This window comes from Crocodylus siamensis, chromosome 5 (genome assembly GCF_052110815.1).
Source record: "Crocodylus siamensis isolate JL-2025a chromosome 5, ASM5211081v1, whole genome shotgun sequence".
NCBI classification, from domain to species: Eukaryota; Metazoa; Chordata; order Crocodylia; family Crocodylidae; genus Crocodylus; species Crocodylus siamensis.
In genome coordinates, this window is record NC_143399.1 from 132110538 (window position 1) to 132132512 (window position 21975).

General features: G+C 41.4%; 1 protein-coding gene across 4 annotated transcripts in view; it reads right to left on the reverse strand.

Annotated features, from left to right (window-relative positions):
- Nucleotides 1-21975, reverse strand: part of ZDHHC3 (zDHHC palmitoyltransferase 3) — a 46556-nt gene that overhangs the window by 11701 nt on the left and 12880 nt on the right. For all 4 annotated transcript variants that reach the window (XM_090050408.1, XM_090050407.1, XM_090050406.1 and 1 more), the window contains exons 2-6: nucleotides 15848-16177; nucleotides 11674-11798; nucleotides 8178-8274; nucleotides 3447-3528; nucleotides 1488-1618 (exon numbers count right to left, since the gene is read on the reverse strand). In XM_090050408.1, the coding sequence (XP_089906534.1) occupies nucleotides 1488-1618; nucleotides 3447-3528; nucleotides 8178-8274; nucleotides 11674-11798; nucleotides 15848-16153 (741 nt within the window). In that variant the 5' untranslated portion in view covers nucleotides 16154-16177. The remainder of the gene's footprint in view (nucleotides 1-1487; nucleotides 1619-3446; nucleotides 3529-8177; nucleotides 8275-11673; nucleotides 11799-15847; nucleotides 16178-21975) is intronic.

The following is a 21975-nucleotide window of genomic DNA, read 5'->3' on the forward strand; positions in this document are numbered from 1 at the left end:
GCACTTGTCAGGCATTTTTAGGGTACAGAACTGCTGAAGCTACATTTGAAAATACTGACCTATCTTTGTTGAAAATTCAGAAGTAATTTCAGATGCTGTCATTAGTTTACTGAAAAGTTGATGAATAATAGCCTAGCAGGAGCCTGTTGTTCTGTATTGGCCTCATCCAACAGAAGTATCTATAGCCTTCCCTGGACAAGTAGATTTGTCCAAGCATACATCCTAAAACAAGGGTTTTTAACCTTTTCTGGTTGGGTACCCCCTGCAGCTAGTCAAGAAGCGTGGAGTCCCCAAACGGCCAATTGATAGGGAGGCTGCATGGTGCACAGCAGTGAAACCAGAAGTGCTGCCAGCAAAACTGCAAGTGTCGCCAGTTGAAAACCCCTGTCCTAAAACATCAGTGTCATTAACTTCCAAGTTAAGCAGCTCTGAACCAAGGGTCATGAATGGCAAATACTTTTTCACTGTCCAATGTGCCAAATTCTAACTCCCTATAGACAGTCAACATTATATATATACATGTTAGTTAGATATTGATCAGTCTGGAACTAGAATGAATAGATACATACAAATGCACATACACATTCATTCTACCTCCAGACTGGTTAATATCCAACTAACAAGTGCAAGTGAAAAAAACAAATAAGCCACTTACCCATGAACATACATAGCTGCATTCCCTTTAAAGTTATCAGTTCTTCCAACCTACCTAGTAAACTGGCATCTGGAAAGTTATTTCACTTTAGGATGAGACTGGCCTTCAGTTCAGCTATCAGAGATTCCCCAAGCATACCTGGTAAAGTCTAACTCTTTTCTAAAGGGTAGCAGTGACTCAGAGTCTCCACCTCTGAAAACAACATGGTGCATCCTCTGGGGAGTCGCTCCAAAGCCTTTGAATAACCTTCATGTTGTTGCCTTAAAACCTGGAATTACTTTTACCACTTTGCAACCCACAATAAATGCTGAGATTCTACATCACAGCATATTGCAGAGGCTTCTCCCCATGCCGGGTCTGCCCCAAGAGAGCTTCTAAATGGGTAAATATTTCAGAAAAACCTAAACTGAAGATTCACGAAAATAAAACTCCTCTCCCCCCTACCTCCCTTTATCTTTGCTTTTCAGCACATGAAGCTATATATATCATGAGATGCTACATAAAGGAATCTTAAAAGATCTTAGCAGTTGGCAGCAAGCACTGCAGAACCTGTTGTGTAAGAGATGCTCCATCCCAGAGGTGAACTGCTTTGCAGAGTAATCTAGTTATTTATGCTTCTTAAAATAAAAGTTTCAATCACTGGTATGGTAGATGGAACAACTTCCCCTCCACCAGCCCTTTAGAGAGTGCAGTCAGTCACTGTGTCACCTCAATATGTTATTTTTGACCTTTGCTCAAAGAATGCACTAGAGCAGTGAAGCAGAACCACGCGGCATTCCACGGCTCTTTCAACTGTGGGAAGAGCAGAAAGGAGACATCACAAAGCACTTACCGTTTCATCAGTGCAGATGGAGTGTACCTGGGTCCCAAACATGACAGACGTGAAGATGAGAAACAGAAGTGCCTCAAAACACAAGAGGATGAGAAGGATCACTGTCGTTGGTGGAGAGAAGGAGCTGCATTCTGTGAAAAACCATGATAAAACAATAAATAATCCAAAAAAATAAAGAGCCAGGGAAAAAAGCCCACAACACCACTACAAGCACTTATCACTTAATGGCAAATTCTGGTGGAGATGCTGGGATTATGTATCAGATTAGGAAGTCCTGGCTGGATAGGAGAATTTAATTTATAACCAACTATCAATATAAGAAAAAGAAATAGCTGTCATATACAAAGGGGTATGGAGAGGCTATGATTTTCCTGTGGATGTGGGACACTGAGATCCTTACTACTGTTGGTCTAAAGGGGGAAAAAAGCTATGCTACAACACGTAGGATACATAGCCAGTTCTGACCTCTTGCATTTTATAAATAGAGAATTTATGATAACATTTGTTATGACGATAAAATCTATTAGAACCTCAGTCTATTGATCAGGAAACAGAGGAAAAGGGGAACACTGCTTCTGTAGTGACATTGTAAGCAGCACAGCACACATTTTACTCTACTTTTTGAGACAGAGGTAAACTTGTTTCTTTCAAGTTTACCCCCTTTTTCTCTTTACGTCTAGCTATACTGCAACATTACTTCAAGGTTAAACAGAGGGTTTAAAAGGGTTGTCAAGGGTGGCTATGAAGGAGAAAGGTGAGGTAATAAAAGTGGTATAAGACAACAAGTATAATATTTAATTACTCACTTATTAATTCATTCAAATAGTCTCAGAGTTCTGTGAAATCCAATAATAAGAGCTTCTTAAAACAAATGTCTTCTCCCAGAAATCTCCCTAACCAACATTGGCCCAAATAGGGACTCTAAATTTAATCAGGCACTTAATAGTTATAGGCCAGTACCAAGATAACATGAGGGTCCCATTGCATGCGAGACAAGGATAGCAGTAACAATAGCTCAAGTTTAGCTCTTGGAGGCTTTCTGCCAGAGTCCTGTTCTCAGCTTGTGTCAAAGGCTCCACTGTTGACAGGTTACAGAGAATAAACTTTTATTTTTATCACTATATCTTCAGAGCCTGATTATTTTTGTGGGGAAAAAATCCCTCTCCTTTCGTCTTTCACCGTCTCTCTCTGGCTAGTGACTGAGACAATTTGTCAAGCAACTGCAGAGTGAAACTGTCATGGAGCTGCAAAGTTGCAATGCATCAGCTCAAATTCTACTCACATTTGAAAGATTTCCTTCACAGTTCTGTGGACCAAACCTGCAATTACTTACATGTGAAGCTTGCATTCTTAAAATAGTAGGATCATGCTCCTTCACTGCTAGTCCAGACACCCGGATGGAATAGAAAATTTTACAGTGGAGTGGGTGTTACCAATATTTCCTCTAGTTCTCTTTTAAAGAAATAAAAGCCACCCACTGTGGATTAAGCCTGATCGTTTGAGGTGGATGCATATATCAACTTTTCCAGTGATTTTTCTTCCAGTGGGGAAGCGTTGTTTGAACTCACAAGGATGGAATTTTAGGTATGAGCCGATAAAACTTGAGCCTTTCACAACTTCTATTGAACTAAGAGAGCAAACATTTTCTCCCTCTTGGCATACAGGGAAATCAGTGCCATATTCAAGTGAACCCTGTTCTTTTTTAAAATGCACACATCAGCGAGCCACAGCATTCTATCTAGCCCCTAGACTTCACCTTTTGGGACAGAATTCATTACTCCACAGCTGGAACTTTAACGTTCCAAGAATGACCATAAAAATAAAAGAAGCACCCATATTAACTGTACGACAGCATGTTCTTGTAACTAGTTGTAAAAGAGGATGCCCTTCGCTTTATGCTGTCATGTTTTCTTCACAGATTAATTAGGTATCTGGAAAGAACATTTTGTCCATACTCACTTGTCCAGTCTTCTTCAAAGCAATACAGAAAGTGAAATCCCACCATGATGAGGGCATGCAGGGAAATCAGTGCTATATACATCTGAAAACACAATGTATTTATGGAGCAAAGCTGTAAAAAGAAATCACTTAAACTACCAAAATATACATCATGCAGGAGAATAAGTCACCTTTAAAAAGTTAAGGTGGCTAAGTAAAGCACTCTCAAGAAAAGACAAGTTAGGTAGCTTGCACAAATTTACTCTGGGCCCCTTGTGCTACATACAAATGATGAAGTCTTTAATTGCCTAATGACGGCAACATAATACCAAACTCAGATATAGCCCTTTTTCATTTGCAAATCTCAACATGCTTTATAAAGAAAAGAAATAAGTTATCCCCATTATACAAAGGCAAAGAGAACTGAAGGGACTTGCCCATGGTCACCTGGCAACAGACCAATGGCACAGTTGAAAATAAAATTCAGCTCTCCCGAATCCCAGTCTGTTGAGCAAGCATTAGGCAACAGTGCCTACACTACACCACACCTACTATCTACAGAGTATTTACAAAGACTGGCTAGATTTGCTGGTTTTTGCAGGGAGGGCCAATCTACACTGCCAATGTTAGGCCAACCCTCTGCCAAATTTCAGCTTGCTCAAAGCAAGAAATCAGAACTTAACACAAGAGTTGCAAGAATTATTAAAAATGTGGAGATGGAGTTATTTTTCATTGATTTCGTTCTGCAAAGAAGCTAACCCATTTTCACTATAAAAATATTGCTCTGGGGCACACACTTGCCCAGCTGTGGCAAACTAATAAAGGATCTTCTCATGAACAAGACTTGAACAATGTTAACTACCAATGTTGCTACCCATGGCCCCTCTCATATACATATACATTTATAGAAACAATTTTCTTCACAAAAACTTATGCATCCCTGATTCAGTTAGTCTATAAAGTAAATCCCTACCCTGTCTTCCATCTATACAAAGACATGATTAGGAGATGCTTTCTTAGGGTGCTACAGACCATGACAAATATGAGCAGCTACTCAAAACAAACATCTCTCAGTGAACTCCTCCTGAGTTCACAGACAGGAATGAACAGAACTTGCTTTTTGCTTATTCTTCAACCAGATTAAGCATTTAATATGTGGTTCACCTTGAAATACACACCTGTCAAGTTTAACTGAACCTGAAATCCAAAATGCCATATTCAAGATGAGCCAGCAGGCAACACTACTCCATTCCAATTATTAAGGAGAGATTTATTTCATTTTCTCGCCCTCCCTCCCTCCTATGACTGGTAGGCAAGACTAGCCAAGATGGAGTACTGTGTACCCAGTGGGAAAGCACCCAGAATAAAAAAAATGTTTTCCCTAACCAAACTAAAGGTTTGGGTGGTGGTGAGCTGGAGCAGCTGCTGGGACAGCCCAAGTGGTGCCCACCCTGTGCCAGGCATGGTAGACAGGAGGGGAAGCCCAGCCTGGTCACAGCATGGCTCTCAAGGTCACTGCACCACCCCGGCTGTGTCAGTGGCAGGGAGAGCCACCTACACCCCAGAAGGAAGGGGAGATACCCCTTATTTGCTTTGGCCCCTTCCAGCAAATAACCCCATGGTCCTAATCCATCTGGGCACTAATGATGCAGCTAGGAGAAGCCCTGATCACCTGATGGTGGACTACCCTGCTCCGGGGGGCGGGGGGCGCGGCATGCTGAACGAGATAGGGGCACAGGTGGTATTCTATTCTGTCCTACCAGTTAGTGGACGTGGAAGATGACACGAGACCTGCATCAGAGAGGTCAACTTCCAGCTTTGGAAATGGTGTCTCGAAGCAGGCTTCGGCTTCCTAGACAACGACCCACACATCAGGACGAGAGACATGCTCGGGTGGGATGGGTTCTCTTCTAGGTTGGCTGATCTCCAGTTCTCTTTGCCTTTGTATAATGGGGATAACTTATTTCTTTTCTTTATAAAGCATGTTGAGATTTGCAAATGAAAAAGGGCTATATCTGAGTTTGGTATTATGTTGCCATCATTAGGCAATTAAAGACTTCATCATTTGTATGTAGCACAAGGGGCCCAGAGTAAATTTGTGCAAGCTACCAACTATGAAACTATAAATATATTTTTGGCCAGGGCTGTCAAACTTAGCGGCATGAAGCTGGTCCATGCGCTGTATCAGGCCTATGGACACCCCTTCTCTTCCCCCCACACCTGATCTAGGGCATGCAGTGCCTGTCCCAGGACCCGCATCCTGACACTGCATGCAGCATGGGTCCCAGACTGGCTACAGCAGGTACAACTTGCAGTGCGAATCCCAGACCAGTCAGTTCACTGGGGGAAGGGGAAAACAAGGGCGGAGGAAGCCTTGGACCACTAAACCAAGCATCACCCACAAGAACAGCCCAGCCTAGACCAACGATGAGTGGAACAAATACCCAGGTAAGCAACAGGGGCCTGGGTAGTACCGAGATTAGGGGGCCAGTACATGCATCTTCAGGAGGCCTCAAATGCCTCTACACTAATGCTCGTTTGATGGGTTTCAATACCAACAAGTGCAAGGTGCTGCACCTGGGGAGGAAGAACCAGCAACATACCTACAGGCTAGGGAACTCCCTTCTCATCAGTGCAGAGGCAGAAGAGGATCTTGGAGTCATCATTGATACCAAGCCAGCAGTGTGGGGACAGTCAGGAAGGCCAGCCACACACCTTGTCATGCATCCACAGATGCATCTCAAGCAGGTCCAAGGAAGTGATCCTTCCCCTCTAAGCAGCACTGGTCAGGCCGCAGCTGGAGTACTGCATCCAGTTCTGGGCGCCGCACTTCAAGAGGGATGTGGACAACATGGAGAGGGTCCAGAGGAGGGCCACTCGTATGATCAGGGGGCAGCAGGGCAGGCCCTACGAGGAGAGGCTACGGGACCTAAACCTGGTCAGCCTCCACAAGTGAAGGCTGAGGGGGGATCTAGTGGCCGTTTACAAGCTGGTCAGGGGGAAAAAGCAGGCATTGGGGGAGTCCCTGTTCCCCCGAGCACCAGGAGTGACTAGAAATAACAGTCACAAGCTGGCAGAGGGTAGATTCAGGCTAGATATCAGGAGGCGCTACTTCACGGTCAGGGCGGCTAGGATCTAGAACCAACCACCAAGAGAAGTGGTGCTGGCTCCTACCCTGGGGATCTTTAAGAGAAGGCTGGATGAACACCTCACCAGAGTCGTTTGACCCCAGTACTCTTTCTTCCCATGGCAGAGGGGTCGGATTTGATGATCTGCTCAGGTCCCTTCCGACCCTACCAACTATGAAACTATAAATATATTTTTGGCCAAGGCTGTCAAACTTAGCGGCATGAAGCTGGTCCATGCGCTGTATCAGGCCTATGGACACCCCTTCTCTTCCCCCCACACCTGATCTAGGGCATGCAGTGCCTGTCCCAGGACCCGCATCCTGACACTGCATGCAGCATGGGTCCCAGACTGGCTACAGCGGGTACAACTTGCAGTGCGAATCCCAGACCAGTCAGAATGGGTGCTGTGTGCAGCACAGGTACCAGAGTGGGCACCACATGTGGCAGACTACCAGACCAACAGGGGTAGGTGGTGCATGTAGCATGTGTCCCAAGCCCTGTGCATGGGGCTTGTCTGGTGGCCCGTGGGTCAACTCATGCCCAGGTGCAGCACTGGGGCATAGATGTTGAAACTCCCTGGACTGAATCTTTGATACCCCTTTTCTAGGCCAATTATGCCCAAATATGTTGGCTCGTGTTATATCTTTCTTAAATTTGTGCAAAGCAAACTGTCAGAACATCAAGTGCACATCCTGCAGTATGGGATCCTCTGCTCCAGGGAGAGAAATTTGACTAGTTCTGCCTCCAAAACCCTTATGATAGCCCATGCCACCAAAGGGAATTAAAGCATTCATCCATTTATTCTCAAGTCTAATTCAATACTTTTACCCATCTACTTTGTAATATCATTAACACAGCCATCTTATACTAGCAGGTTTACTGTGAGATCACTAAGATAATGAACTATCACTGGGAGTCAATTGTGCAGCCTCAACATTCCCTGGATTTGATCCAGTGAGATTTGCCATTGATTTCAACACAGCCTAGATTTCATCCTTGGTAGAGAAATAGTACAGTCAAGTTGGCTCTCTTCCTTCCCCCTTTTTATTCTCAACACCACAGACACAATGCAAAATGAAAATCAGAAACATTTCCTCATTTTCTGAGTGCTGACACTGGCTACCTGAATGAAGAATATGGTAAACCTCACGAAAAACGGTTCTTTCCAGTGTTTCAGAGATGTAATAGCTGATCCCATCATTATTTTTGTATTACAACAGAGCCTAGGAACCCTAGGAACTGATCAAGACACTTTTGCCTAGCATTTAGCACAACATAGAACAAGGTGGTACCTACCCAAAAAAAGCTTACTAAGATTACTATTATTGTTATAGTGCATTCTGCAATACATATACATATACATACATATACATACTTACTACTACTATGCTAACTAAATCTAGACCATTAAAAAAGCTAACATGGCAAAGTACCCTTTCGGTTAACTTATTCCTAATCATTTGTTATCCTTACTTTCTAATAAACAAAATGATTTCATCAGGATTATTTCCTTGTAATGCAATTTAATCAAAAACCTACTTTTGCACATCAGTTTAATAAGCATACTTGAAATTTTGTTGTCTCCGATTAGACAACAGAACAATTCACTCCATAAAACACTTACTGTAAACAGTACAAAGTACTTCTGGTTGTTCTCTCCTACACAGTTGTTAACCCATGGACAGTGGTGATCCATTTTTCGAATACACCTCTTGCAAACACTGGAAGATGAAAAAGGAATCGGAGGTAAAATCTGAATGTAAAAATTTAGAAGTGTCCACTGGCCAACAGATTAGGTTTGGTTTTCTGTGTCTACTGAATCTGCTTAAAATCAACTATTATTCCAAATATCAGCTGTACAAAAAGTTGTGTCTGTCCTGTAGGCACCTTGAATAACAGAGGTTATCAAACATGATGTATTAATGTAGTACTCGACTTGGAAGCTCTATAACTTAAATACTACAATTAAACAAATGAAATTAAATTAAATCTAGTCTAGATTTGAATACTATTAGAAATCCATTAATCTATTTTAAGAAGTTTAACTATTTAATAAAATGTATTCAGTTAAAAAAGATTTTTGAAAATATGAAAATTCAGATTTAACATTAGGAAAGATTCTTGACAGTGACATCAGTCAGACAGCAGACTAAATTACCAGTGTCTACTATTGAGCCACTATCCCAAAAATATTCAATATAAAATTAGAATTAAAGCATTTAGCAAAAAAGCAGTTACAAATACATCTGTAAGAACTCTAATCTCAAATCCTATGAATGTATATTGTGTTTAGCATCCAAACTTAAAAGATTATTAGTTTACTTTAACATACTTGAATACCACTCCTAGCTTGTCACCCTCTTCCATTTCAGGATGCATTTTAAAACCATAACTAGCATCATGGGAGAGTAAAAAGGGGTGGGAATCCTTTTCTCCTATGAAAAAGGAAGAGGAAAGGCTGTCTCCTGATCCCCAAGTGCACCAACTATCATTACAGAACAACCCTAAATGGATTTAAATAAGAAAAACCAACAGTTCTGTTTCTTTCTTTTGCTTCCTATGACAAATAAACCTCTCAAAAGAAACAAACCACAAAAAGATGCTGAATCAAAATATAAACAGTCTTGCAAGCACATAGTGATAAATAATAAACAACATCCTTGTTTTGAAGCTGTCTGGCACTACACCTTGGAAGGAAGGAGTCTTCGAGGAAAAGCAGCAGTGTGCCCAAGACAAAAAGGAGACAATGAAGGCCCTGATCAGGACCATGATGACCCTTGTTCTCATGCTTTTCCCTCCTGCCTTGAGCTAGATCTCCCTATTTAATATTTGCCCTGTGGTCAATGACTACTGCTAACAAGCAGCCTCACATTAAAGGAAGAGACTAAAAATGACTGTTATCCAGGTGCCTACAGGAGAGATATGGCTTTAGAATTACTAGTCTGGAGATTACGGCCTGAGTATAGCAACTGCCTACAGTAACTACAAGCTGAGACACTGAAAGAATCCATTTTGCTCCAGCTTATTTTCTTTTACACACTTGTTGGCCCACTTCTACAGACTCTGCTAGAGGATATTTGCCAGAGCTACCCCTTCTGGGTCTTGGATCCCTTGATAAGCAAGGGCATACACCACAGCAGAAATCAGTACCACAAACCCATGCCAATCCACAAAATGTCAAAGAAAGATGATGAGCAGCTGCAGCACCAAGCGAGAAACCAAGATAGGGAAGAAGTCCCACCAGAGAAAATACCTGGAGCAGCCAGAATAAGAAGGGAGTGTCACAGAAGTCTCTGCCTCCATCACAGGCATGAACTGCAGCTTAAACGATAACATCACTCGTAAGAGTCAGAGTCAGAGGAGGATGGGAAAAGACAGCTGGTGTTGGAGAAGCTGGGCCCTCCTTGCATAAGCCAAGAATGGATGAGGCAAAGATTGAGACAACAGATGCTCTCCACATTCAGACCCTCCACAGGGGCTAAACCACACAGTGAGCAAGGTGAGGAGGCAGGAGCCGATTGCCAAATGGCATAGTTGGGCACAATAATCTCGCAAAGGCATGTGAATGGCTGGAGCTCCAGTCTCAGGCGCGTGGCTACTAACACCCCTACTGCTATGCATATGTACACCCCTGCTGTCTGGAAGACCCACACAAAACAAGAAAGGACTTATTTACTTATTAAGGGCTCCCACTGACTTCAGTGAGCATGGGACTGGATCTTAGAACAAGAACTGCTCTCAGACCTCCCTAAAGCCTATGATGAAATACATGGAGAAGAAGGTTTTCCTCAGTAAAAGTTAGCTTTCCTTTTCCTCTGCTGTGAACCACGAAGATCCCATTTTAGATGCACAGCATCATCCATAATTAAAGATATGTCAGACAAGATTTGCAACAGCATTAATAAGTGATAGGCTCCATCACATTGCTTCGGTTGGATCAGCAATGCTTGTTTTGATTGCAATCATTTTATTTAATAGAGCTCATAGGGGAAATCTTGCTCGACTTACATTGTAAAAAGCAGCGTGATGAACAAGCTTGTTGGGGATGGTTGGAAAAGATTCCCTTAAAGCTTTAAAAATATACAGGGAGAGAGGGCTTTCTCTCTGAATCAGCAGCAACTAGAATCCTAAGATAAAGGCCCTGTAGGCATATGCTGTTCAGGATGGGAGGTGAAAAAAAAAGTTTGAGCATATATAAGCCAATTGCTGCTTACTGTAAAGAAGCTTATCTTATTTTACACTAAAATAGGGAATAATCAAGAGTTCGTGATGCACTAAATACCTGTCCTTAGCATTAACTGGTCAGTACAAAGATTTTTTGTCTTAAAGAAAACACAAGAAAATGGACACTATTACCACCAAATTTTTTTTGCTATAATTCTGAATTGTTTTATAAATTTAAAGTATGAAGATTAGAATTTTTTTTAAAATGCATGTAGCTTAACTTTAATTTAGTAGTAATGAAGAGGACTAATAGAAGCCAAAGCCAGAAGACACTGTCAGGCCCAGAAAAAGGAAGGACCAAAGAAAAATATTTAGAGAGGTATCTAATTTTATGGACTAATATTCCGATTCCCACTTGCAAGGCATATTTTAATATAGTGTCTCTTAGGCCATGTGTACATAGGGACACTCAGGCACATCAATGAAATCACCACAGAACTTAACATGTATGTGTTCTCCTTTAGAAGTAAAGTGGCCACAGGGTGCTTTAATAGTTTAATCCTCTTCAAAGGAGGACTCCAGTTTCTGGAGAGGCTTAAGAGTCAGGCACCCTTTGCAGTCAGTGGGTATAGATTTCCTTAAGCCCCTCTGAAGTTTCAGCCTGCAACAGCGTATTGATCCACCAAATGGATGCTTGGTTTCACTAGAGCAGGGGCAGGCAATTATTTTGGGCGGAGGGCTGCTTACTGAATTTTGGCAAGCCACTGAGGGCTGCAGGACAGGCAGCCAGAGGCAGATACATATTAATTTTCTGGATTTTTTAGGGGCCCCGCAGGCTGGATAGAACGGCCTGGTGGGTCACATTTGGCCCGTGGGCCGCATTTTGTTCACCCCTGTACTACAGCCACATGCCATAAATGCAAGGTACAGAAGCAGTTCAGTGGAAGTAACTGTACCTGCAGTGATGTGCTCTATCAGGTTTGATGCTACAGCATTTTGGACACTTGTAAACCACCTGTCCAGGCTTCAGCTGTAAACTCTCGATGAATTCCTTTGTGGCATTACCTTTGGGCACAGCACCCTAGAAATGAAAATGGAATATGTCAACACCTACATTCATCAGTAAAACTAAACAGAGCCACATCTAGATCTTGAGAGGGGGGAAAAAAGAGAAAGAGAAAAACAATCCTAATAGTAGTAAAGTTTCATGATTTGACTGAACAGAAAAAAATTCTGAAAGGCCATTCTAGTGAGGTCCTACTTAAGATCGGCACCCTGCTTAACATTTACCTGCTTGATTTCATCAGATAGAGCAGGCAACAATTTCTTATGTTAGCAGGTAGCCTTTTAACAAAGCTGTTAAATAATTCAGTCCTCTAGGAATTCCTACCCCATTGTTAACAAGCTTGTCATCTGAAATTTTATCACAGCAAACTGGAGACAGCTAGTATACCTTATATAAGAGTATCTATTTCTCAAGTAATAGTCTGTTAAATGATACAGACAAAACATACAGTATTTCTTATTTGTTTTTAAAGTAAAGATTTATATGTTAAATTTTAAAGACATCCAAAAATAAGACAAGGGAAAAAATTTTTGCAGGTTGTAAGCGAGTACAATTTTTGAAATCTCCCTCTAAATATAGATCTTTAACACAGCTGATTTATCGTTGCTACAGAAACCTTAATTCTCCAAAGACAAACTCAACATTTGGTGCCGTTATATAACCATAAATTTACTGCAAATCCCCCAAACAACTGTTAAATGTACAGTATGCACTTCCAATAGATATCAATATGTGTATATCTATATCTATCTTGGCTCTTGTATTAAAATGCATACACCTTGTATTAGAAAAAAAACAATATTATAATTTGCTTTTGGAGAAGCAGTCTTTCCTTGAAACACCTGTGCATTTCTATTAGCAAGAAACATAAATTCTGTGCATCAGGAGTTAACAGCAGTATTACACAGGGCTCTTATTAAGAAACATATGCTGCACAGAAAAGGACAAACTCTGCCTCGATTTAAAAGCAAAAAAAACAAACCCAAAACAACCCCCACACATACCACAAGAGGAAAAAAGAAATGCAAGGTCTAAAAACCCATTTATCAGAGATAAGTAGGTAGTGGTTCCTAATAATGGAAGGCACATGCCATCAAGTGTGGCAGGATGTAAAATCGGGAGAAAATAATCTAATCTCTCACTGCAGCAACATTTTCTATTTAATTTTGTCCCTGCTTCCCCCAAGGCTGTTCACTCCCAGCCCCTCCTCCCAGCCTAAGTTTGTTTTTCCCAGCTTCATTCCATATGTACTTTCTCCTGCCTTGTCATACCTCCCTTTCCCTCTTCTGAAGTTGAACCCTTCATAAAAACCCATAAAAAATAAATCAAACTAGATTCTACCGAATCCTTACCAAGCACAAAAAAACCCTACTACATCACTTACCACATAATTGCTTGCACCAGATCCCTCTCCATACTCTGTAATTGCCTGGTCAAGAGTGTCAGACATAGCCTCCAGGCTGGATCCAACCCATCAATTTGGGTTATTCAGCCAAAAACCTTTGCCCTGGTTATGACTGTGGTGTTGGGGCATCCCACAGTGGCAGTCAGAGACCCAGGGAAAGCAGCACAGAGCAGCATGGCAGGCAAAATCCCAGCCATAATAGCAGGGTCTTCTGTCCCAGCTCTGGCTAAGTGGCTGTAATTGCAGTGGCAAAGCTTCTGACCGCAGTATCGTGTAAGCTGCCCACATCTCTTGCTCTCCTCACCAGAGCACTGCCTGTAACTGCAGGAAACCCCTCCACCACAACAAGAGCCCTGGTTCTAGCCATGGTGGCCAGGCTTCTGCCTGCCATGCTGCTGGACCTACCTGTGCCCAGGTGAAAACTAGGGAATTGGCTGCAGTTGCAGGAAGCCCCACCACTGCGGCCAAAACTAGGGCTATGGCTGCGGTGGTGGGGTATCCCTATGGTGCTACTGGGCAGTTGCCAATGCCCTTCTCTTGCTGGTACCATGGGAAGCCCTGGCTCTGGATGCGATGAAGAGGCTTCTGCCTATGATGCTGACAAAGCTGCCCACATCCTGACAAAAGCCAGGGGTCTGACTGCTGCCATGGGGAACCCTGCCATCAAGGCCAGAGATGCAGCTCTGGCCACAGTTGCAGAGTTTCTGTCTGCAGTGCTGTTTGGGTTGCCAGCATCCCAGCTCTTGCCAGGGTTCTGCCTGCCATTGCAGAAAGTCTAGCCACAGGCTGCAGTGACAGGGACTTTGCTTGTAGTGCCACTGGGACTGAGTCCCAGCTGTCACTAAGGCATGGCAGGCAATTATTTTGGGCCGAGGGCCGCTTACTGAGTTTTTGCAAGCCATCGAGGGCCACATGACAGACAGCCCAAGGCAGATAAATATTAATTTTCTAAATTTTTAGGGGTCCCACAGAATGGCCTGACAGGCTACATCTGGCCCCCAGGCCACATTTTGCCCACCCCTGCACTAAGGTGTGGGCTGCCACTGGGGAAAGACTCACCACCTGGAGGGGGCAACACACATAGACATGCACACAGTCTCCTTGCGCGCGCACACGCGCACACACACACACACACGATGGTTGGGATGCTGGCTGCCCTCATGGAAAGCCCCACCAGCAGCAGCAGAGCTTCCACGTAAGGCACCAATGGGGCTGACAGCACAAGAGCCAGTATGCAGCCTGGAGACACCTGTAAAGGAGGGAATGGGACCCTTGAGCCAGTTTGAGTTTGTCACCCTGGGTCTGTTTACACTATAAACTCTGCTAAAAGGACTGTCTTTTACTCCATGTTTGTACAGTGCTTAGCAAAACAGATACCTATTCCCCATTGTTCCTCAGGTGATAAGATAACACCAATAAGGAAAACAAAAGAATACTCTCAAAATTTTAACTATATACAAACTGCTGTTGTGCTTTATTCCCAATTCTGATGGCACCAGCAGTGGTAACCCTGAAACTGTCACATACACTTATAAAGCAGAAAGAGAATGAAATGAACAAGGCTGCTTCATGGTAACACTGGAACTGTGAAGAATCAGGGCAGTTTCAAGCTACTGTTGCTGCTTCCAGAGGATATTGCCAGCTAAGCAATAATCACTGAAGTTTTCCTAGTAAGGCATCCACTCAGGGAGCAGAGCGTAGGGCAAGAGTGGGCAAAATGCGGCCCAGGGGGCGGATGCAGCCTGCCAGGCCATTCTATCCAGCCTGTGGGGCCCCTAAAAAATTTAGAAAATTAATATTCATCTGCCCTAGGCTGCCTGTCATGAGGCCCTCGATGGCTTGCCGAAACTCACTAAGCAGCCCTCTGCCCAAAATATTTGCCTGTCCCTGGTGTAGGGTAAGGATTACAGCCACAGAGACCTTGCTATCACTACAGCATTCCTAACTCTGACAGGAGAAGAGACAGTAAAGCCTGTTCTCTCATCTACCATGTAGAAAAGATAGAACTGTGAATCTATTAGCCAGAGACTGATCTTAAAAAAGGGGATATTCCTGAATATTGCAAAAGGTTCCTTTCTTCACCGTGGTTCAGATCTAGCTTAGAATGCAGCCAGACAGAGCTTGGAACATTTTTCAAGCCCTGGAAATACATGCTGAAATTATTAGGAGGTTTTAGTGCAGAAGCAGACAAAACAGTTGTTTTAGCACATTCCTGTAAATTCAGCTAAGTCACCGATGTGAAAAATGTAATATGACTTTTTAAACAGAAGCAGTGCGTTATTTCTATGCCCTGTTTTGCTGTAATGATACTTGCCAAGACAGACAACTGAAACAAGTTCTACCAGATTTCCTGTTTGTCAGCACTTGAAAGGCCACAAACACAAAATCTAGTATGGGCAAGAAAAAAGGACAGCAGAATGTCTCTCTCTCATGTTAAGAGGAAGCTGCCCATGCCAGCTTCCTGGGAAGCTGATATTTGGTCCTTTACATTTTACAGAGCAGGACACCAAGTCAGCATACAGTAACAGCAGCCCTACTCATCACAGTGATACACAAAACTTATTTAAATCTACCATTTGCCAGTGGCCACAATTACTCACATGTTGCAGATGAGAAAAATGTAGCCTGTTCATGAATAAGTACACAACAATATACTTACTGGGTCGGTTAGCATGGCTCGGAAATGTGATGCCAAAGCCAGGAAAGCCAACGTATTGAACAATATCCCATTGATCACGCTATAAACATAGTCTCTTGATGGAACTAACATGACAAGAAGGACTACAAAGTCTGCGTAGAAGACCAGCATCCAGGTAACAACAGCACATGCAATACCACAGCCATCTCTAATAAACCACATTGTTCCCAGGGAACTGTGGCTAGGAGGTGGAACACACTTGTCTGGCTGAAGGTATTCAGGCTTCCTCTCAATATCTCTGAAACGGTGGATTGGGGTAATCATCATAGGTTATAATGTCCATAACTGCATCTGTAAGAGACGAAATAAAAAGAAGTTAGGAATGAAATTCAAAGCTCCTTTTACATAATGGAATGGGAAATACGTGGGGAAATCCAGACTGGTGAAAGGGACCTGAAGGGGGAAAAGGTTAGGGATGGGGTGGGGAAGTGGAAGGAAATCAGTGAACAAGAAAAACTGTTTTGGAGATCATCTGCTTACATTTATAAGAGCACTTGCCCTTCAGAGGGATCCCAAAAAGCTTTTCAAACTTTACCAAAGGGCTTATCAATTATACCTAGGAATTACTTAAGCCACCATTGCAACACCTCTGGGGAAAAATGCTGCAAGAATTTAAGGGAGCATAACACTGCACAGCAGTTAGGTAATACCTGGCAGGAACAGTGGGAGAAGCAGTTAAAGCAGAGGCTGCTGCACAGTGAAGGAAACAAAGTGAAAACAGTTGGGTACTGATGGTGAAGGGAGTTACATTTTCCTTGCATCCAGGACTGCGTAGAAAGACTCCCTCCTCAAACATTACCAGGTGGTTTGGGCAGAAATCCAGAGATGAACAAGGCAAAAACTTCAACTGAGGGGGAGGGAGAGAGCAGTTAAAGTACCAATCTATGGATAATTTGGAGAACTTCTTAATTTTGACTGGACACTCTTTGACCTACTCAGACTGGCTACCACCTTCTCAGTCGATCTCTTCACCTTGGCCTCATTCCTCACAGGTCTACCTTTTTCTCCTCTAACATTATCCTTCCAGCATTTTTACTTTCCATTTAGCCTTTTCCTTCCTAGCTAAATCTGTGCCCCACCCCCGCAAATAAAAAAACTATCATGTTTGCTACAGTCACATTGTTCACTCCTCTTGTCTACTTAAAAGCATAACGCCTTTGGTGCAGGAACTGTGTACTACTGTGACTGTACCGGATTTACACCAATGAAACTACCATTCTCAATATGGCTTTTGCACACTACTGTAATAAACATGCCATACCCAAATGACACAGCACTACAAATCAAGGTTTTTAAAACACTGTTGAGCAATGTTGTTGGCTATGGTGCCTATATCAAGAGTTTTAACATTGTTAATGCTTCCCAAAATGACGTGCAATTTCCTCCTTTTTTGTTTATTTGTTCTCATTCAGTAAGAAACTGGAAAGAGCTATTTACCCAAAGCTACACAATCTCTAACAGCAGTCAAAAAATATTTTGCTAACAGTTTTTTGTTGAAATGCATCACTTTTGCCTGAATTTAGTGATATAAGCTCTACTTGGTTTGTGTCCACATATAATTTAGCTTGTTAATAAGAGTTGTTCTCATCATATAATCTAGGTTGTATATGTGTAGAACTCCAGTCGGCTCAGATCAAGCGTGTGTATGTTTGTCTGTCTGCCAACAAGAGTTATATACAATCTAGTTTATCTGATGAGGACAACTCTCACCAACATGCAAAATTGCTAAACTACCATGCAATTGACCCACAATTTCATAAAGAACACAAACACTGTCACACAAATAAATCATCAATGAAAGAACCAAGGGATCTATGGTGAACTCTGAATCCAGAATGTTTATCTAGCCTCTGTTATAAATAATCCACTATGTCTAGAGATGCAGTGAGAACTAATGTCACCTCAAAGGAATCTACTTAGGATTGTAGGAAAGTAAATGTCTCCTTACAAGTCAAGAAATTAGCCTGGAAATAAACATTTGGAAGGGGAATGTAACCCACTGATTTCCCCCCATAGTGCAAGAGATTTCCTTTGCTGACATCTTAATTTCTGATAATATTTGTAAAGAAACCTGATTAGAAAAAAATTGGCAAGAGAACAGTCAATATAGGTTAATAAGCAAGTAGTCTGAACCTTAAAAACACACCTAGAATGCAGACTTTGAAAGCAACTACTATACACACTTGCAATAACTTTTTTAAAAGTCTTTGAAGTGTTTGAAAAAGCACACGTGCCAAAAATACACATTTACCGAAGCTGTAAGATCTTCAGTGATCATTATGATCCTTAAAAATAAAAGCCTACCTTTTAGGAAAGGGCTTAACAGCTCCTTCAAGTGCACCTTATTTACTTCCATGAGAAGTTACCATTTTGTCTTTAATATTCTACATATTAGGATAATTTATTTTCCTGGAAGGTACACCAGAAAATCTGACTAGAAAGACTGCATTTTTATGTCCCATTGAGAGGAAGAAGGTGATGTATGCTCAAAAATTAAAATTGTTGAGTGTTCTAGGGGAAAAAAGTGTATACCTCTTACTTTTTGGTTTAAAATTTGTAAAAATGGGTATTATAGAAAAATAGCAAAACAAATATTTAGAAAATCACGAAGAAACTAAGAAATCATGAAACTTCTCACAATACTTATGGGCAAATTTTGGCAACTTTATGGTAAAGGAAAGATGCATAGTATTGTATAGTGCTGACAGCAATACCAATAGCTACCCATTTCTATGCAGTAATGAAGCTGGTAGTTTGCTGTGTGGATGGTGATTTCAAGAGGATCAAGTTAATAGAAGGGAAATTAATCTCATAATCAAAGGTTAGGTGTATTATTGAGAAGGTTAACTAAATTCAGCAAACAAAGAAAGTGACATTAAAAAAAGATGACTGGATACTGAACTAGAAGTTGAAATGCCATGTTCAGAAACCAAAGTGACAGAGAAAAGTCCCTAATTAAAAGGAGTTGATGTATGTGACAATAAGACGTTGGGAGTGAGTATCTGATCAGCTGGTACTAGTAAGAAGGCTTAGTTTGAAAAAACAAACAAGACACGTAGAACTAAGAGAATTAAGTAAATGGAATTAAGATATTGGAAGCTAAATACTAGAAAATGTTTAGAACTTTACCTTTTGTGCCCAAAAGCTTACAAAGAACATTTTTTTTCCAACTATTTAGTTGGTCTAATAAAAGATATCACATTTACCCAAAGAACCTTGTCTGCCTATGTCCTTAGACCAACAGGGCTACGACCAGCACCCTAGAACTTCACCTGATATTCACAGGACATTATACTCAATGATTCTGTGAAAAGTGAAAAAAAATCTCACAGAGCAAAATCTGTGTACACTAACTTTCTTAGAGAAATAAAATCAACATATTAAAAATGTTAGTTTAGTTGCTTTGGAAAGGGGGAGGGATTTTAATTTTGTTTCTCCCACTTGCAAAGCCATTACTTGCTATTGTACTGTTCACCATTTTAATCATAAATCTGTATCGAAACAAGTTTTATAACTTCTACTATTTTTAAGGGAAACAAGGAAGTAAAATTACCATGATTTCAAAAGCAGCTATCATTGACAGATCAGAAACCTCATTTCTTTTAAATATACTTGCAAATGAATACATAGGATTTCTACACTTGTTGTGAAGGATCTACTAAAGAAAATGTTTGAGTCTTAATGAAATACTGTCTTGTAAAGCATATTGAACTGAAAATAAATAGATGCAGGCAAAGGGTCATCTTAAAGATGAAACAGAGGTTTTGAGACATCTCATGAGGATGCCTCCAGAAGGTTTTGTGGCTTGTGTCTAGAATAAGCCATGGAAGGAGAAGGACAACCTATTGCCAACAAAGTGCCAGAGCCAGCTAGAGGCAAGACATGTTTGTTATGGCATATCTTTTTATATTACTTTTTTAATTTAAAAAAATAAGATTTTTAAAATTTAAATCAGATATTTTTATTTAATCTTTTTTTATTGTTTTGTTACAATGTTTTTTTAAAAAACTAAACCTATATAAAGATACTTTTGATTTAAGATATGTTAGAGCTCAAAGAGATCATCAAGGAGTAGGGATTATAATTTCTAATTGTATACTATTTGAGACAATCTATTCATGTAACCTTTTTAAAAAGTTTTATAAATAGGTCACAACATGGCATGGACTCTATCAGGGGCCCAATCTATCTTATGGGGTTCCCAGAGGCTCTTCTATGGCTTAGTAAAAATTAAAGAAAACCACTCTACCCAATGGGACTCAGTGCTCAGTCTAGAGGATCCCATTAAGCATCTCTGCAATGCTTAGTTTCAGTTCTCAAACTGTGCATTTGTCTCCAGAGATAGCATCCTTGTTAACAGCAATATATGGAGATGAAATAACAGACCTGATTACCTACCCATCAGCCCTATTGTTTCTCTACAAGTTTGTGTACACAAAGTCAAACCCCTACTTCTCTCTAAAAGTGCAAAGTTTCAAGAAGTAAAATGAACAGAGGATTGTTGGGTGTGGAGTAGATCTGGGCAAGGAGGAGGAGTCTGGAGATAAATGCAAAGAAGGAAGGGCACTAGAAACAAAAGAGAACCATTTTGAGCAGAAAATTCCAGAAATCTTGAGAGAGAAAAGTCTCTGAGTATAGCCTTTCCATTGGTTTGAGATCTAGTGAGGGAATGGTATGGTAGAAGGGAAAACCTATCCTGGCAACAGGCTTGCCAGGCTATAAAAGAGACCATTTGGGAATATTTTAAATGAAAGTTATATCAAACAACAAGAATGCACTTTTTGTAGAAAACAATGATTCAATCGAGGTTTCCTGACCAGTGATTTAAACTGATTTGATTTAAATCAAATCCACTCCGTTATTTAATACAAAGCTTATGCTTTGTCATCCCCAGGAGACAGGACAAAGCATAAGCAGTCAGTCCATAAACACTAGAATCATGGAAGGTGGAGAGAAAGTAAGGCCAAGTCTGCACTAGAAATGATTTGTCAGGATAGCTGGATTGGCATGCCTTCCTAGATGGATGCTGCTTATACTCGCCAAAAAAGTCCTTTGCCATATGCTTCAAACCAGCTGCACAAGCAAATGAGCTGAACTGGCAAATGGATATTTATGCTGTTTTAACTGCATCTACCCTTGGACTTCTAATCAGTGGAGAAAAGTTCCCCTCTTTAACCCGCCCCCTCCCAGGACCTCCCCCATCTCCAAACACACACTGCTATGCCAGTAGAAGTATCTAGTGTAGAAACTCTGGCCAAAAGGTACACATCCTCTGGAAGCGTGTAAACAGAGAGTAACAACAGTTCAAAGTACCAGAGACATAATCGTTGAAGTATCAAAACAATGGAAAGGGCATTTATTATTTCCCACAGTTATTTCAGTAGTTTGGGAATTTATTTGTGTTTTACAGGGTGCATTATTAGCTTCACATTCCCTGAATATACATTCCTACGTTCTCTTCTATGTTTGTGGGTCCTGTTTCAGGACAAAAACACACTACCGGTTATTCATACTACCTACCATGAGTTTCTTATCTACATCAATGAAAAGGGATACCTTTCTTTAATTGCTCTGCCCCTGAACCATACTACATTTACAATGGAGAGATGAGAACACTCTACTCACCACTGACCTGTGACAAGTGAAACAAGACTGGTGGGGGCAAAGCACGTGATCACAATAAAAGCCCACCAAAGCCACCTGCAGAAAGATTCTGCACGCCAGGCACATCAATAACAGTAAACATACTGATTTAGTCTGTGAAATCTTATGGGAGGGCCCATGCTTTCTTATACATCTGGAAAGCATCAAGCATAGCAGGCACTACTAAAAAGTAATATACACATAAGAAGTGTGACTGCAATATGATTCAGCCCAATTCCTGCTATTTTGACATTTATGGATGCTTTTAGATGTGGCCAAAGTGAGCGATTGCTCTTTTTCATTTACAGCTGCAGCAAAATTTTCTTCAGGCCTTGCAACTGCTCCAGGATAGGACACCAAAAAAATCACTGAATAAACAAAGAGAGAAATAAAAGCATCTCCTGTGCTGAAAGCTCAGTGCTTAACTTGCATTAAACTATACAGAA